This window comes from Oncorhynchus kisutch, linkage group LG17 (assembly GCF_002021735.2).
Source record: "Oncorhynchus kisutch isolate 150728-3 linkage group LG17, Okis_V2, whole genome shotgun sequence".
NCBI lineage: Eukaryota > Metazoa > Chordata > Actinopteri > Salmoniformes > Salmonidae > Oncorhynchus > Oncorhynchus kisutch.
In genome coordinates, this window is record NC_034190.2 from 75,171,988 (window position 1) to 75,189,542 (window position 17,555).

Consider the following 17,555-nt stretch of genomic DNA (forward strand, 5'->3'; position numbering starts at 1 on the left):
GATGTAGTAGACCTTACAGTGATATGCTTACAAGCCTTAACCAACAACGCAGTTTTATGGAAAGATCTGTGTTATTTAAAAAATAAAAGTAACAAATTAATTAAAGACCAGCAGTAAAATAACAATAGCGAGGCAATGTACAGAGTCAATGTGCAGGGGCACAGGTTAGTCGAGGTAATATGTAGAGTTTCTAAAGTGACTATTCATAGATAATAAACAGTAGCAGGAGTGTAAAAGTGGGGGGGCTGCAAATAGTCTGGGTAGCCATCCATTTAATTAGCGGTTCAGGAGTCATGGCTTGGGGGTAGAAGCTATTTAGAAGCATCTTGGATCTAGACTTAGAGCTCCGGTACCGCTTGCCTTGCGGTAGCAGAGAGAAGTCTATTACTAGGGTGGCTGGAGTCTTTGAAAATGTTTAGGGCCTTCCTCTGACATGGCCTGGTATAGAGATCCTGGATGGCAGGAAGCTTGACCCTAGTGATGTCCTGGGCAGTACGCATTACCCTCTGTAGTGCCTCGCGGTTGGAGGCCGGGCAGTTGCCGGTCCAGGCATTGACGCAACCAGTCAGGATGCTCTCGATGGTGCAGCTGTAGAACTTTTTGAGGATCTGAGGACCCATGCCAAACATACAAATGTACATATCAGAGGTTTGGTTTGCCCTGTGGGCTGTAGGCACACACCGCCTAGACATGGCATTTAATGAATACAGGTGTGTGTGTGTCAGAAACAAGTGCATCTACCTGTTTGAAACTTTCAGAGCAATTGACATTTCATTGACCCCCCCCCCACACCACCACTTAACCTAATTATTTTAGTGAATGTGCAAACTGGCCTTGTGAAATTAGTTCTGTTTATCACAATAAGTTAATTTCTTAGAAATAATCTTCTTATGGGAGGATTTGATAGTTAACAAGCGCCTTGAGAATGAGGTGGCATTTGTATTACAACAATGTCATAACTTGGCATAACTGACAGGGAAGGAAAACAATAGATCAATGCTCTCTAAGTGATACTGCAAATAAGCCATCACGTTCAATAGTGATGCCTTTCAATTATCCATTTAACAACTGGACAATTTAGTCTATAGTCATTATTAAAGGTCCGATGCAGCTGTTTATATTTCCATATCAAATCATTTCTGGGTAACAATTAACAAGTCTTCGTTTCATTTGAGGAAAAATGTTGACAGCGGTGCCATGCAATTTGTGAAGAGATTTGATGTGCCGAAATTTATGAAGAAACTACCAAAATACAGGTGCCAAGCTTGTAGCGTCATACCCAAGAAGACTCCATGCTGCCAAAGGTAGTTCAACAATGTACTGAGAAAAGGGTCTGAATACTTATGGAAATGTGATATCAGTTTTATTTTGAATCAATTTGCAATCATTTCTAAAAACCTATTTTTTCTTTTATGCGCTCCAATAAACATGTCCCCATTCACTATTTCCCTGAACTTAAACCTCACCTTTATATGTAAATAAACACTACGTCATGAGGTCTAGGTCTATATCAATTATTTTTCAAATACTATCTTCTGTTTACTGAAACACTGTGGGAAGATGAACCCTGGGAGTTGCTGTTTTGTTTGATGAAGGCTACGAGTTAAAGATTGGTGGTTACAACACTGGTCCTAAAGGTTCACTGCAAGGAGAGACGAGTCTGTGCCGTTCATTTTTTATTCTCTTTTTGTGTGGTGTCACAGACAAGAAGTCCAGTAGGGTAACTAACACACGCAAGGCCACCATCTGACTGGTAGTTCAGTGTCCATATATCAGAAACGAGGCAGGAGTTGGGAGAGAGCCAGCGTGTATTGTAACGGGATGAGATAGGTTATCTTTATTGTCAAAACACAAGAATCAAGGGGGAAAAAGACACAGACTAGCTTTCCTGACAGCTGGCCATTTGATGTGTGTGCCAAAGTGCATTAGGGTTCTATTCTTCCCGCTGTTAGCTGGCTGGCAACACACAGAGCTGCTCACAGGAAAAGGCGAGACTTTCTAGCTAATCAACTTATAAAGGCGTTGACACTGTCCGTTTGCCCCGGGGACAGCAGGGCAGGCGGACCCCCACCCTGCCTACACACTCACGGCACACTTGCTTCACACACTGGGTGGACTAGGCTCAGCAGGCAGACTGGCAGGGCAGTCCTCTGATCTCTCTATACACCCATAAAACAGGCATTACACACATGAGAATCCAATAGAAATGGACCCGTCAGACAGGGCCTCACACAGAAAATGAAGAACTCTTGATACCCATTTCACACAACTGAGCCCAGCTGTAATGTGATGGCCTGGAACCATAGTTGTGGGAACCGTCCTGGAAAGACAATGTGAAAAGAAAATATCAAAGCCAGCCCAGTACAGTTAAAAGTTTTAGAAACGAGTATAAGAACACTTGAAGTGGGAAGCAACACACACACAGTCTCCGTTAATATGACGGCCCTCTGACACCAGACATATCTAAAGGATGAAGCTGTGTGGGGTGTTGTTATACATGTGTAAATGGGATATGCATGTTGTGGAGGATATATAAATCTAGTACAGTAGCAGATACAGTATCAGAGGTACAGTAGCGCTATGGTTGACCTCTGACCTGTTTGTTTCAGACCAGGAAGTTCCACCCTGGTCCACTATTGTCCATTTGACTGACGCATCAACTCCCAACAGGTTATATATATTTTTTAAAGATACTGTGTGTGTGTGTATGTGTGCGATCCCCTATTGGTGAGTACATACTATTATAGAGTGAGTGAAGGGACTGTACGGAAATCTGGACTCAACATGTTGATGTATACATGACGTTATGACACGTCACATGGCTATGTTGCTTTACATATACAGGCCTCTTTATCAGGGTGACTCAGAGATCTGGAGCCAGAATCCATTCAACCTCCCTGTACTGTAGCATCTCTCTTGCTCTCTCCAATACATGCATTATTGACATGAATGGGTGGTTGCAGATGTTGCCAAAGCCTGTATATGAACTATTACATAAATTAACATAAATTAACAATATGTTTGAGCAACAAAAACAATCATACACATTGAAAATAATTACACAAAAAAGAAAAACATTTGAGAAATTAAATCTACGACGGCTCATGTGTATGACAGGGATCTACTGTCTCTTTCATATTATGACAGACCAGGACATCATCTGTAGCAAGATCTACTGTCTACGTTTTATCCAAACAAAAGATTTTCCCTCAACAGGCAGTTTAAGAAATCCTGCAATTCTTTCTTTAAACTTCACCTGACCCACAGTACTTTCAAAGTCTCTCCTCTCTGACCTTCCATGTTTTTCTATGGCGTCCTGTCTCTATTGGTCACTGAGTCCGTGCATTGTTAATGTCTTCCTTTGTTTCAATTTTTTGATTTTGACAAGATGTGTTAATTTGATATCTCTATTTAGAATTTGGTAACATTGAAGTTTGTGATTAAATAGGATTTTGTTTTGTATGTATTTTGGTAACTGTTGAGTTCTTATATCCTCTTAGATTTGAATCTCTCTCTCTTCTGTCTCTCCTAGACACACCAGCATGCCTCTTCCTGACACTGATAACAGGCCAGGGTGAGAGACAGACACACCACTCTCAACGGCCTCTGTCTAAGGAAGTGAATCCTGCAGATTGTCTATTCAGCTCTAAAAGACAAACACTTTTTTAAGATGTCAAAACCAAGCATTGTTCTGGAAACATAACTACTTCTGCTTTACACTAACTACATTACAAACCCTTAAAGTTATATTACAGAAAGAACTCCCAAGTTGTTTCCTAAACTATCCTCACAGTACAGTTACGACTCCATTAAGTGCCAAAATCTGCCAATTGTGGACATGTGAGAGTAATATATTCCTACCAGTGTCACTAACAGCTTTAGACAAACCAGAAAAGTGACAGTGTGACATGATTGTAGTTTACTTTGACCGTGAGCCAACCTTCATTTAACTAGGCAAGTCAGTTAAGAACAAATTATTATTTACAATGACGGCCTAGGAACAGTGGGTTAACTGCTTTGTTCAGGGGCAGAACGACAGATTTTTACCTTGTCAGCTCTGGGATTCAAATAAGCAACTTTTCGGTTACTGTCCCAACTCTCTAACCACTAGGCTACCTGCCGCCCCATACAATTGGCACTCTATTGCCTATATAGTGCACTATTTTTGACCTGGGCCTATAGGGCTCTGGTCAAAATTAGGGCACTAGATAGGGAACAAGGTTCTGTTTTGGGACGCAGACCCAGCCTTCCCAGGCAGGAAAGATCTTGTTTTCTGTGCTGTGGCTGTGCAGGAAACTCAGCCATTCACCCAGCCATATACTCCCATCCTGGACTGGGTGCTGGGGGAGTGATCGATCCTGTTAAGAGCCAGGAGGAGGGAGCGAGGGAGGGGTATAGACTGCACCACCATCCCCCAAATAAAGATGATAAGAATGACTTTATTTCCATCTTTAACACATATATGTTAGCTTCCTTCCTCTCTCTTTAATGTCTGATGAGATGAAATCTCTCCTTTCTTCTTTGTGGCCCGCCATGTCCATTTTCAAAAATAACTATATCAATATCACTGATTGTTTCGATTCATGTGAAATGAGTTTCTTCTTTTGATTGAGCTGGACCATGGCATTCCCTACGTTTGTCATTATGTACTATGATATCTCTCATCTGAGTCTCGGCCCTCACAGCCCTGACCACCTTCCCTCCCTTCAAAATGTTCTCCTACCTTCCCACAAACCCCCCTCGCTTTTCCTCTGTGGCCTGTATCATCTCAGTATTCTCTCATGTCCATTTTGATTATTCAGAGAAATAACAATTACACTATATTCACTATTATGCTATGACTGTTTGACCTCTGGCTATGAATAGTGTTATTCCTGGTGTCTTCTGATATAGATATATATGGTTGAAACAACATTGGAATATCGGGAAAGAATGAGGGGCATGTGAGATGTATCAACATCTATGGGTCACAATGTATCATAGGCTGAAGGGCTAAAGAGTTCTCCTAAAAGTGTGAATTGTTTTTAGAGGCAGCACAAGACTTTGTAGTACAGTAGTATTGTAAGGCCAGTATATTGTATCCACTGGCAAACAGACGGTGTTCAGGAGATATCCAGGAAGCTAGAAGAATCGGATGACAAACGTCTACCTCTGACCTCTCTGTTTATTTAAGCCTCTATAAATGATATGTAACATCAGACTCCTGGAGACACAGATTCTTAATTATCCCTTTCATTGTGACATAATATTTCCCCTTTTTACGACTCTCTCAAATCTCAGCTATTGTTCTGAGACGAATACACATAATATGTTGATAGAGCCAGCAGTGGCTGGCGGGGTGTTTCCAGCTGAGAGGTATTGGGTGCGCTGGGTTGAGGAGGATCAGGGCGGGGGTCAAGGGCCAAGGTGTCAACCTGGGTCTCCAGAAAACAAAGGAAAGCAAAGCTGGAAGTCAGAGAGAGACAGTAGAGAGTGTGTGCGTGTGTGTGTGCGTGTGTGTGTATGTGTGTGTGTGTGTGTGTGTGTGTGTGTGTGTGTGTGTGTGTGTGTGTGTGTGTGTGAGAGAGAGAGAGATAGGGCCGGAGTAGCTCTTTACTGAGCAGGAAGCTCTTACACAGCCTTTCTGTCATGGACCCTCTTCACCTTTTATCTATTAATAAATGAATAACAGTAGTGGGGAATCCCTCCAAGTAGGAATGATCTGTGGACAAGGGCATACAAAGTTCAGAGGGATATCAGGATGTTTATTGGTGTAGGAACTCAATTCAATTCTAACCAACCTGTTAAATGTGTAACAAAGTATATTTTATTAGGTTAGATAATAAACTCTAACCATTTGCCTCTTTTTATACAGTGGCAAGAAAAAGTATGACCTGGATTTCTGCATACATTGGTAATAAGATGTCATCTGATCTTCATCATATCACAACAATAGACAAACACAGTCTGCTTAAACTAATAACACACAAACAATGATTCGTTTTCATGTGTTTTTTGAACACACTGTGTAAACATTCACAGTGCAGGGTGGGAAAAGTATGTGAACCCTTGGATTTAATAACTGCTTGACCCTCCTTTTGGCAGCAATAACTTCAACCAAACATTTTCTGTAGTTGTGGATCCGACCTGCACAACGGTCAGGAGGAATGATAGCAAGTTGTCTGGGCCGTGAGGCAGCAAAGCAGCCCCAAACCATGATGCTCCTTCCACCATACTTTACAGTTGGGATGAGGTTTTGATGTTGGTGTGCCTTTTTTTCTCCACACATAGTGTTGTGTGTTCAGTCCAAACAACTCAACTTTAGTTTCATCTGCCCACAGAATATTTTGCCAGTAGCGCTGTGAAACATCCAGGTGATATTTTGTGATCTTCAGACGTGCAGTAATGTTTCTTTTGGACAGCAGTGGCTTCTTCCGTGGTGTCCTCCCATGAACACCATTCTTGTTCAGTGTTTTACGTATCGTAGACTCAACAGAGATGTTAGCATGTTCCAGAGATTTCTGTAAGTCTTTAGCTGACACTCTAGGATTCTTATTAACCTCATTGAACATTCTGCGCTGTGCTCTTGCAGTCATCTTTGCAGGACAGCCTCTCATAGGGAGAGTAGCAACAGTGCTGAACTTTCTCCATTCATAGACCATTTGTCTTAGAGTGGACTGATGAACATCAAGGCTTTTAGAGATACTTTTGTAACCCTTTCCAGCTTTATGCAATTAAACAATTCTTAATCTTAGGTCTTCTGAGATCTCTTTTGTTCGAGGCATGGTTCACATCAGGCAACGATTCTTGTGAATAGCAAACTCAAATTTTGTGAGTGTTTTTAATAGGGCAGGGCAGCTCTAACCATCTTCAATTTCGTATCATTGATTGGACTCCAGGTTAGCTGACTCCTGACTCCAATTAGCTTTTGGAGAAGTCCTTAGCCTAGGGGTTCACATACTTTTTCAAACCTAGACTGTGAATGTTGAAATGATGTATTCAATATAGACAAGAAAAATACAATAGCTTGTGTGTTATTAGTTTAAGCACAATGTGTTTGTCTATTGTTGTGACTTAGATGAAGATCATATCACATTTTATGACCAATTTATGCAGAAATCCAGGTAATTACAAAAGGTTCACATACTTTTTCTTGCCGCTGTAAATCGTTCGTATCCCATGATTCCGTGTTAAATGAGTTGTCGAACAAGTACGTTAATAATCGCCCTGGTCGACCTCCCCAAATGTGTGTGTGTCATAAAACCAACATCACCATAATTCGTAATCTGGTTATCTTCACCTCTGCCTCTTGGGAGGGAAAAAGACCGGTCACGTCCTACTGTATAACAACATAAAGTCCGGCAATAACGTAAGTGGAGGCGTGCGCTGTCGCGGTGGGAGCGTGTATAGGAAGGGAGGGCAATCTTGTCCAGACTCTAATAAGAACCCAATGGCTGGCGCACGGCGGGCAGGAGCGCTTCAACACGACACGAGACACAAGTGGACGGACACAACATCTCGAGGCGCTTGCTGGAGGCAGGAATGGGATGAGATTCTGAGAATTCGTAGAGGAGATATTTCACAGAGACGCAACAGTGATGTAGGTGCGCGTCAGGTTTGCTATTGCTGAACTGCCCGGTGACTGGAGAGAGAGGCGGTAGGTAAGTAGGTAGGCGACTGGAAGCTCGAGAAACACCTGCATGGCAACAGGTACCTGTACCTCCAAAGACTGATAAGGATGAGAACGATTTATTTTTCATTTATTGTGAACAGCATAAAGGATGATAAATCTTAAACATTCTGGAAAGGAAAATAGTTTTCAAGTGGCATAAATTATTAAGGGAGTAATCGCTAAAACATTAAACTACATAAGCAAGAGGATATAACAATACAGTAGAGATTAAAATTCATTTTAAAGAGTCAACATGGATTTTACAGAAGACCGGCGTCCCTGTACTTCCAGTGTGGATTTTGATCCATAATGGCCAACCTTGCTCTATAGAAACATTAGAACTCCTTTACAACTCATGGTCTGGAATGGACCACCACCAAGATTTGAACCCCATCATTCAAATGCATTTAAGTGCCCGAGACGGGGCTTGCTTAGTGGGCACGGTGGATCATTGAAGGTGTCCCCAATGAAGTTGTCCTCCTGGTGGGAAAGCCTGGCACGGCTTGGCCTGCTCGCTATCTTCACGTGGAGCTCCCTGGTCCAGGGGTGCGGGCCAGGCCCTGGGTACGGCAACCGCCCTAGGCCCAGGAAACTCACCCCCATGCCTTACAAGACCTCCTTCCCCAAACTTTCCGAGAACAACCTAGGTGCCAGCGGGAGGATGGAGGGCAAGATCACACGTAACTCTGAACGCTTTAATGAACTGGTGTGTAACTACAACACCGATATTATCTTCAAAGATGAGGAGAAAACCCTTGCTGACCGCTTCATGACCAAGGTAAGACTGGTTGACAGACTGGGTCAGACACTGTTTGTAATGGCTAATCAAGTACAATTATCTCCAGGTTTCAGTTTGATTTTGTAGGACATTTACTGTGTGACAACGTCAAGATCCCATCGACCCACTTGGTGTCCTTTCCATTGACCGGTTTAAGTCACTGGTCACTCATGACCATGTGGTACAGTAATATAGTTACTATTAGACAGGCCAGTAGGTCCCTAGTATAATACCACAGGAGGAAACAGGTTCTCTGTGCTAGCTCATAAGGGGAATCTCACTGCTGGATGATTGATGAACTGCAGCAGGTAGTGGTATACATAGATTTTTTTATCACTATTGTGACATTTTCAGGATTCATTTTCTCCAATCCACAACTTCAACTTGATAAACTGATGTTAATTCATTAATCACTTTCCCTGAATTTCCTAGTTTGTTACTTATAAACTACTTTTAAAATAAATAGTAGGCTGGATAGTTACTCACAAGGTGCTAAACCATAGATACTTCAGTAATGGACAGTTTACAGTCTCTGGTTGAACTATTTTGGTGTGAACTTCTTATTTAATCAAATAATTCTGTTCCAGGTGTCTAATTTTCCCCCCTCCTTCTTTATAAGATGGGGGGGGATCAGGATGTAATTTAATATGACTCTGGGAGAATGTGTTCCAACTTGTGGGGATCATGTCCTCTTAATCTTTAACCAAAGTCTTTGTTGCTTGGTAATAAAACGATTCCTCTGGTTCTATTGCTCTGTGTGTGCATACTAGGAGGGATTCGTAGGTGAGGCCAGGCAGGTAAACTTGCATTAGAGTCAGGTTTGCCACATGACTAGGATTGCAAAGTTCCAGGAAAGTTCAATAAATTCCCTGGTCATTCAGACATCCTGGTTGGAGGATTCCAGGAGCTTATTTCCTCCTGATTCCGGGAATCCTCCAAAAGGATTTAGGGAAAATCAGGGAATTGATTGAAAGTTCCCAGGATTTTTAAACCCTACATATGACCATTCAAATATGATCAGGAATTGAGGAGTTCCCACACAGGCACAGACCTCTTTCTTGTGTCATATCTGACCTCTTTGGAATATCAAGGAAGCCACAGTGTGATGTTAGCATTTTGAGTTGAGGCCGTGGAACAATAAACGTATTGTTATTTCTCTCAAATGGCTGCTATTCTCAACTTCTGATGTCAAGGGAGAATCGATCCATGTACAAGAGGAATGTAATCTTGGACATGGGATATTTAAGACATACAGTAGGCCTACTGTCATCTTCAAACTAACTGTCAGATTCTTAAAATTCACCATCATTAGTAACATCAAGACTATCCTTCACAATTGAGCATAACATTTCTTCTGTAAATGCAGGCTACTCATGTGGTGATGCTTGGAGTTCAGTCTGTGTTCTTTCTTTTTTTTGAAGGAGTGTACAGTATGTGATGGAAATCTGTGGTTGAGTGTGTGTATGCCCTTTTGATTCCCAGTCTGAGGACCAGTGTGTATATGCGTGCATGTACCAGTGTGTGTGTGTGTGTGTCTGCGTCAGTGTGTGTGTGTGTACAGTATGTGTGCATGTGCCCCTCTCTCTGGCCAGATGTGAAAGACGTTCTTTGTGTAGGGTTTGGACACTCCAAGGGGTCGCCTATACAAAATTCTCGCCTGCTGAAGTAATGGCACCGTCGGAAAAACCGACTATTGTAGTTCAATGACAATGAAACGCCTCTCTTCAATGGCATGGCGAGAAAAATGTAGGCAGTTTGTTTTGTATCCCTAGTTCTTTTCTCACTCTGGCTGAGTGCATGCCCATGCATTCCTCCCATCTGTATCTCTGCCCTCTCACTTAGCCTGGACCTGGCCTCTTAGCTGCTCTGCGTCTCTCTTGCCAAGTCTCTCTCTCTCTGAAATATGGTTAACAAACTCTGTTCCAACCATAGAGATGTATAGAGATTGCAACGTTGTGTCTGTGCCATTGTGGCATCTGTGACATCATCCATTTTAACGTAGTACAATTTTCTTCTTCTTTTGATGTTTAAAAAAAGTGTCAAGCTAATATTGGTGACTTACCGCCCCGTGCAGTGCTGGAGTCTTTCAATGATCTCTATACATCTCTATGGTTCCAATTCCTAGGGAATTGGGACTTTCAGGAGGCAATGCTTAAGAGCTTCTTAAAAGTTTGCCTCAGTTTGATGGTCTGTACTAGAGGTCGACCGATTATGATTTTTCAACAATGCCGATTATTGGAGGGCCAAAAAAAGCCCATACCGATTAATCGGCCAATTTTTTATTTATTTATTTGTAATAATGACAATTACAACAATACTGAATGAACACTTATTTTAACTTAATATAATACATCAATAAAACCAATTTAGCCTCAAATAACTAATTAAACATGTTCAATTTGGTTTAAATAATGCAAAAACTAAGTGTTGGAGAAGAAAGTATAAGTGCAATATGTGCCATGTAAAAAAGCTATCGTTTAAGTTCCTTGCTCAGAACATGAGAACATATGAAAGCTGGTGGTTCGTTTTAACATGAGTCTTCAATATTCACAAAAAATACGTTTTAGGTTGTTGTTATTATAGGAATTATAGGACTATTTTTCTCTATACCATTTGTATTTCATTAACCTTTGACTATTGGATGTTCTTATAGGCACTTTAGTATTGCCAGTGTAACAGTATAGCTTCCATCCCTCTCCTTGCTCCTACCTGGGCTCGAACCAGGAACACATCGACAACAGCCACCATCGGAACAACTACCCCAAGTCTCAGAGCGAGTGACATTTGAAACGCTATTAGCGCGAAGCCCAGCTAATTAGCTAGCCATTTCACATCGGTTACACCAGCCTCATATCGGGAGTTGATAGGCTTGAAGTCATAAACAGCTGCTGGCAAACGCACGAAAGTGCTGTTTGAATGAATGCTTACAAGCCTGCTGCTGCCTACCATCACTCAGTCAGACTGCTCTATCAAACCATAGACTTAGTTATAACATGATAACACACAGAAATACGAGCCTTAGGTCATTAATATGGTCGAATCCGGAAACTATCATCTCGAAAACAAGACGTTTATTCTTTCAGTGAAATACGGAACCGTTCCGTATTTTATCTAACGGGTGGCATTCATAAGACTAAATATTGCTGTTACATTGCACATCCTTCAATGTTATGTCATAATTACGTAAAATTTTGGCAAATTAGGCGGCCCAAACTGTTGCATATACACTGACTCTGCGTGCAATGAACGCAAGAGAAATGACACAATTTCACCTGGTTAATATTGCCTGCTAACCTGGATTTCTTTTAGCTAAATATGCAGGTTTAAAAATATATACTTCTGTGTATTGATTTTAAGAAAGGCATTGATGTTTATGGTTAGGTACACATTGGAACAACGATACGCACTGCATCGATTATATGCAACGCAGGACACACTAGATAAACTAGTAATATCATCAACCATGTGTAGTTAACTAGTGATTATGATTGATTGATTGATTGTTTTTTATAAGATAAGTTTAATGCTAGCTAGCAACTTACCTTGGCTTACTGCATTCGCGTAACAGGCGGTCTCCTCGTGGAGTGCAATGAGAGGCAGGTGGTTAGAGCGTTGGACTAGTTAACCATAAGGTTGCAAGATTGAATCCCTGAGCCGATAAGGTAAAAATCTGTCGTTCTGCCCCTGAAGAAGGCAGTTAACCCAACATTCCTAGGCCGTCATTGAAAATAAGAATGCGTTCTTAACTGACTTGCCTAGTTAAATAAAGATGAAATAAAGGTGTAAAAAAAAAAGTTTTTTTAAATCGGCCAAATTGGTGTCCAAAAATACCGATTTCCGATTGTTATGAAAACTTGAAATTGGCTCTAATTAATCGGCCATTCCGATTAATCGGAATGGCTGTACAGTTAACCTATTACCTGTGAGAGTGTTACGTTGTATTAATCAGAGTACAGAGATTTAGCCTCTGACATGACATATTGTAAACTGCCATTGTGTGATGTTACATTTTACATTTACATTTTAGTCATTTAGCAGACACTCTTATCCATGGCGACTTACAGGAAAAATGATGGTTAAGTGCCTTGCTCAAGGGCACAGACAGATTTTCAAACTAGTCTGCACAGTGACCTTTCGGCAACCTTTCGGTTACTGGCCCAACGCTCTTATCTGCTAGGCTACCTGCCGCTACCTACCTACCTGTGACATTCAAACATAATACAGTATGTATCATTCAGCCCAGTAGTGGGTGTATATCTGGTGTTCACATTTCTGATCAAATGTCTCAAAGAGGTGCCACTGACTCACTGAATGGCCTTAATTATTCCCTCACCCAGCAGAAAAGGCCAAGGAATGTTCTACAATGGCTACAGTAGCTTTGTGTTCTTATGTTCTAATTGTTTGAGAAAGGTTGGAGAGGGTGGCAATGGCCTTTAGTAGCTCTGAATACAGACAATTTAAATCTGATGATGTCAATGGAGAGACAAATTAGCCTGGTTCCAGATCAGTTTTTTTGCAAGGTGGCAAGACAGCAAAAAATGTTGGGGGACCAGGCTATAGACAAATAACCTAGCGGGGATAACAGGAGGAATACAGTTACCGGTAGTTGCAGTAGTGTTGAGGTTTTAGGTATTGAGTTACAAGGGGTTGAATGAGACTATGAGTGAATGAATATATGGTCATGGTGGGTGAGGTAGACAGGCTCATATCTACTCTCTGTCTCAAGCGGTTCCCTTTCCCTCGTTAATGAATGATTAAAACTGTCTCTGGTACCTCCCCTCTAAGGGGGTTCATACACGTCAATAGTCCTGGAGTTGCTATCGACAGACCCGCCTATAATGCTGAAAATACTTGCCAATTGCCTAATAATTCTCACGAGAATATGAGGGCTAATTTAATTGAGAGCAATCATTGAGAGCAAATGAATGACTCTATTGGCATACAGTAGATACATTATGACAGCATAGTTCAATTGAATGGTATCATATCATATTGTATTAATGAAATCTCTCCACCCCTCTCCCTGTCCCTCAGCGCTGTAAAGACTGCCTCAACAAACTAGCCATAGCGGTGATGAACCACTGGCCTGGGACGAAGCTGAGGGTGACAGAGGCCTGGGATGAGGACGGCCATCACCCCCCTGATTCTCTTCATTATGAGGGACGGGCCGTGGACATCACCACGTCAGACCGCATCCCAGACAAGTACGGCATGCTAGCCCAGCTGGCTGTGGAGGCTGGCTTTGACTTTGTGTACTATGAGTCCAAGTACCATGTGCACTGCTCTGTCAAAGCTGGTAAGTCAAGTGGATATTAACTGGTATATTTAATACATGACAAATATATTATTTCCAGTGATTTGCCTTTGAATGTATTTTACATTTATTCCTGCCATTATTTTCATACATATCTTATGTCATATTATACCATATCAATGTTATTAACAAAATATAGTGTTTTAGGCATCTTACAGTAGGTCCTTCTCTATTGATTCCCCCCTCAGATCACTCTGTGGCGGTGGAGAAAGGGGGCTGTTTCCCAGGCTGGGCCCGGGTGACCTTGGCCGGAGGGGGACAGAAGACCCTGGCCTCCCTGGGGCCTGGAGACAGAGTGTTGGCCCTGTCTGGGTCAGGACACATCGTCCTCAGCCGCGTCCTTCTATTCCTACACCAAGACCATGAGAGCAGGTCCACTTTCCTGGTCCTGGCCACAAAAGATGGCCGCCGCCTAGCCCTCACTCCCCACCACCTGGTCTTCCTCGCACCCCATCACAAACTCCACTACAGTGAGTACAAGGCTCAGTTTGCCAGTAGAGCCAAACCGGGGGACTATGTACTCGTCCATGGAGCGGACGGCCGAGTACAACCATCCAGGATCACATCTGTATCGCAGGAGGAAGGGATGGGTGTATACGCACCACTTACAGAACACGGCACTCTGTTTGTGGATGGGGTGCTGGCATCCAGCTATGCACTTATAGAGGACCATAGACTGGCACACTGGGCATTTGGGCCTCTGAGACTGCTGCTGTCATTCACCCAGCTGGTTCGGGGGGAGGGCACACTGGGAGCGCAGGTCACAGAGGCAGAGAGAGAGCACACGAAGAAGCCCACTCACTGCAACACTCAACACATTTGTGTGAATCAGACACTCAGCAGCCCAGGCGTGTATGTGAATACAAACACTTCAGACAGACAAAGCAGTTGCGCTGCTGTACCCATAAACAGAGACATTGAGGGGAGACACTGTGACTCTGTGCGAAAAGAGGTTTCGAGTGTGCACTGGTATGCTAGGCTGCTACACAGAATTGGACAGTTCTTTCTAGACCCAAAGACATTTCATCATTAGGTTAAAGGCACTATAGGCTCAACTCTGGTGCCTGTATACTACAGATAATTGCTACTGTAACATTTCCAGTGTCCTACAGATAATTGCTATTGTACTGTTACATTTCCACAGTGTCCTATAGATATTTGCTACTGTACTGTTACATTTCCACAGTGTCCTACAGATAATTGCTATTGTACTGTTACATTTCCACAGTGTCCTATAGATATTTGCTACTGTACTGTTACATTTCCACAGTGTCCTATAGATATTGCTATTGTACTGTTACATTTCCACAGTGTCCTATCGATAATTGCTACTGTTACATTTCCACAGTGGCCTACAGGTAATTGCTATTGTACTGTTACATTTCCACAGTGTCCTTTAGATATTTGCTACTGTACTGTTACATTTCCACAGTGTCCTATAGATATTGCTATTGTACTGTTACATTTCCACAGTGTCCTATCGATAATTGCTACTGTTATATTTCCACAGTGTCCTACAGATAATTGATACTGTTACATTTCCACAGTGTCCTACAGATAATTGCTACTGTTACATTTCCACAGTGTCCTATAGATAATTGCTACTGTTACATTTCCACAGTGTCCTACAGATAATTGCTACTGTTACATTTCCACAGTGTCCTACAGATAATTGCTACTGTTACATTTCCACAGTGTCCTACAGATAATTGCTACTGTTACATTTCCACAGTGGCCTACAGGTAATTGCTACATTTCCACTTATGCTCTTATTTTTCTACTGCCCTGTCTTTTACTAAAATGTTAAACCTTATGCCCCCCGAAAGAGTATATTTGCATTTTACTCACCGGTAATTGCATTGTAATGTATTTATGTATTAACATTGTATTTCCTCTTTTACTTTCAGTAAATGTGTTGATGGTTGGTTTGGGTGCATGTAGAGACTATGTCTTCAAAGATGATGCATTCTAGAAGGCTTTTATACAGGTTCATTCCTGAGAGAAATGGACACCATAATAACGGAATCAGCATGTGTATTGTCAAGAATCCATTGTATATGTGTATTGTCAAGAATCCATTGTACATGTGAATTGTCAAGAATCCATTGTATATGTGTATTGTCAAGAATCCATTGTATATGTGTATTGTCAAGAATCCATTGTACATGTGAATTGTCAAGAATCCATTGTATATGTGTATTGTCAAGAATCCATTGTATATGTGTATTGTCAAGAATCCATTGTATATGTGTATTGTCAAGAATCCATTGTACATGTGAATTGTCAAGAATCCATTGTACATGTGAATTGTCAAGAATCCATTGTATATGTGTATTGTCAAGAATCCATTGTATATGTGTATTGTCAAGAAACCATTGTATATGTGTCTTATTTAGATAACATCTACAGTATAAGCCAACATAAAATGTGGGTTTCCTATATGCTTTATTATTCTAAAACAATGAGGAAATATGAGTATGTGCCAGAACAAATAAAAGCTTTATTTTTGTACCTTCTGAATCATAATATATAAATGTAGCAATTTATTGTAATTATTATAACTATGGCCTCATTTGTTATGTTGTCTTTTAAAGGTGTAATTAAACAAATAATAATACATGATTGTGTAAGGTAAACCCTGCTTGTGTTCCTGTTTTACATGTAGATTCTCTCCGTTAAATCCTTCTGTCTCTCCTAGGGTTTACAAATGACATTTACAGAAGATGTTAGAATATGTTTCATTGATGTTGTTCTGTACTTGAACTGTTCTTGTCTATTAATGTCCTGTATTATGTCATGTTTCATGTGGACCCCAAGAAGAGTAGGAGCGGCTTTCACAACAGCTAATGGGGATCCTAATAAAATACCAAAAAGACTACATGAAAAACTTGAGAAATCTGACCACGGCCTATAGTCATATTTGGAGCCTCCGAATTACAGTGGGAGCTGTCTTCTTGATGCATGTGTACTGTAGCAGAGCATGTGTACTGTAGCAGAGCATGTGTACTGTAACAGAGCATGTGTACTGTAACAGAGCATGTGTACTGTAGCAGAGCATGTGTACTGTAGCAGAGCATGTGTACTGTAGCAGAGCATGTGTACTGTAACAGAGCATGTGTACTGTAGCAGAGCATGTGTACTGTAACAGAGCATGTGTACTGTAGCAGAGCATGTGTACTGTAGCAGAGCATGTGTACTGTAGCAGAGCATGTGTACTGTAACAGAGCATGTGTACTGTAGCAGAGCATGTGTACTGTAGCAGAGCATGTGTACTGTAACAGAAAGGGTTAAAACTCAGACATCCAGCAGAACTGGTGGGCCAGTCTACAGTAGTTAATAAGAAACCCAGACTTAATATTCTTCCTTGCTGCCCGATCTCTCTGTGTTTATCTTAATCATGTTCTCCATCCTGGGCTCCTGAGTAATGGAATCTCTATGCTCTGATTTTCCAAGTATTTCAGTGTATTTGCAACATAGCTTGTTAATGGTGACCTGCCCTGTCATTGACACTTCCTTTCTGTTATTAACCTAAACGAACAATGCCTTGTCTCTGTTTTGTCACATTTATTTATCTTGAAACGTTCTCCTCTCAGCTCCTTTATCCTCAGATTTACACAGTGAGTACATCCTGTGATGTGTAATACAAGGTTATACACCCCCTTGTGGAGTAACTGACACCATACTTGTGGATTATATCTACTTTTGGGTCTTTGCAGCTATTGCTCTTATACCTGCCTGTGTAATAATGCAGTAAACAATAGTAACTAACAACACTTTATTGATGCTATTATTAACATAGAAATGTATATACA

At 41.4% G+C, this 17,555-nt stretch overlaps 1 protein-coding gene and 1 long non-coding RNA gene across 2 annotated transcripts; one reads left to right on the plus strand and one right to left on the minus strand.

Annotated features, from left to right (window-relative positions):
* Positions 1-5,146: 5,146 nt before the first annotated feature.
* On the minus strand, positions 5,147-7,289 carry LOC116354437 (uncharacterized). Its single transcript, XR_004203718.1, has 2 exons — positions 7,127-7,289; positions 5,147-5,701 (listed from the first exon to the last, which is right to left on the minus strand). It is a non-coding gene; the product is annotated as an uncharacterized LOC116354437 (long non-coding RNA).
* A 121-nt stretch (positions 7,290-7,410) lies between these two features.
* Positions 7,411-16,362, plus strand: LOC109878416 (indian hedgehog protein-like). The gene is made up of 3 exons (XM_020470647.2): positions 7,411-8,429; positions 13,464-13,725; positions 13,932-16,362. The coding sequence occupies exons 1-3, from the start codon at positions 8,007-8,009 to the stop codon at positions 14,774-14,776; spliced, it is 1,530 nt and encodes a 509-aa protein (XP_020326236.1). The 5' UTR covers positions 7,411-8,006; the 3' UTR covers positions 14,777-16,362.
* The last annotated feature ends 1,193 nt before the right edge of the window (positions 16,363-17,555 follow it).

Coding starts and splice junctions, on each gene's coding strand:
- LOC109878416 (XM_020470647.2), top strand. CDS start 8,007: ATGGTCTGGAATGGACCACCACCAAGATTTGAACCCCATCATTCAAAT. Junction 8,430..13,463: donor CTGACCGCTTCATGACCAAG/GTAAGACTGGTT, acceptor CCTGTCCCTCAG/CGCTGTAAAGACTGCCTCAA. Junction 13,726..13,931: donor GCACTGCTCTGTCAAAGCTG/GTAAGTCAAGTG, acceptor TTCCCCCCTCAG/ATCACTCTGTGGCGGTGGAG.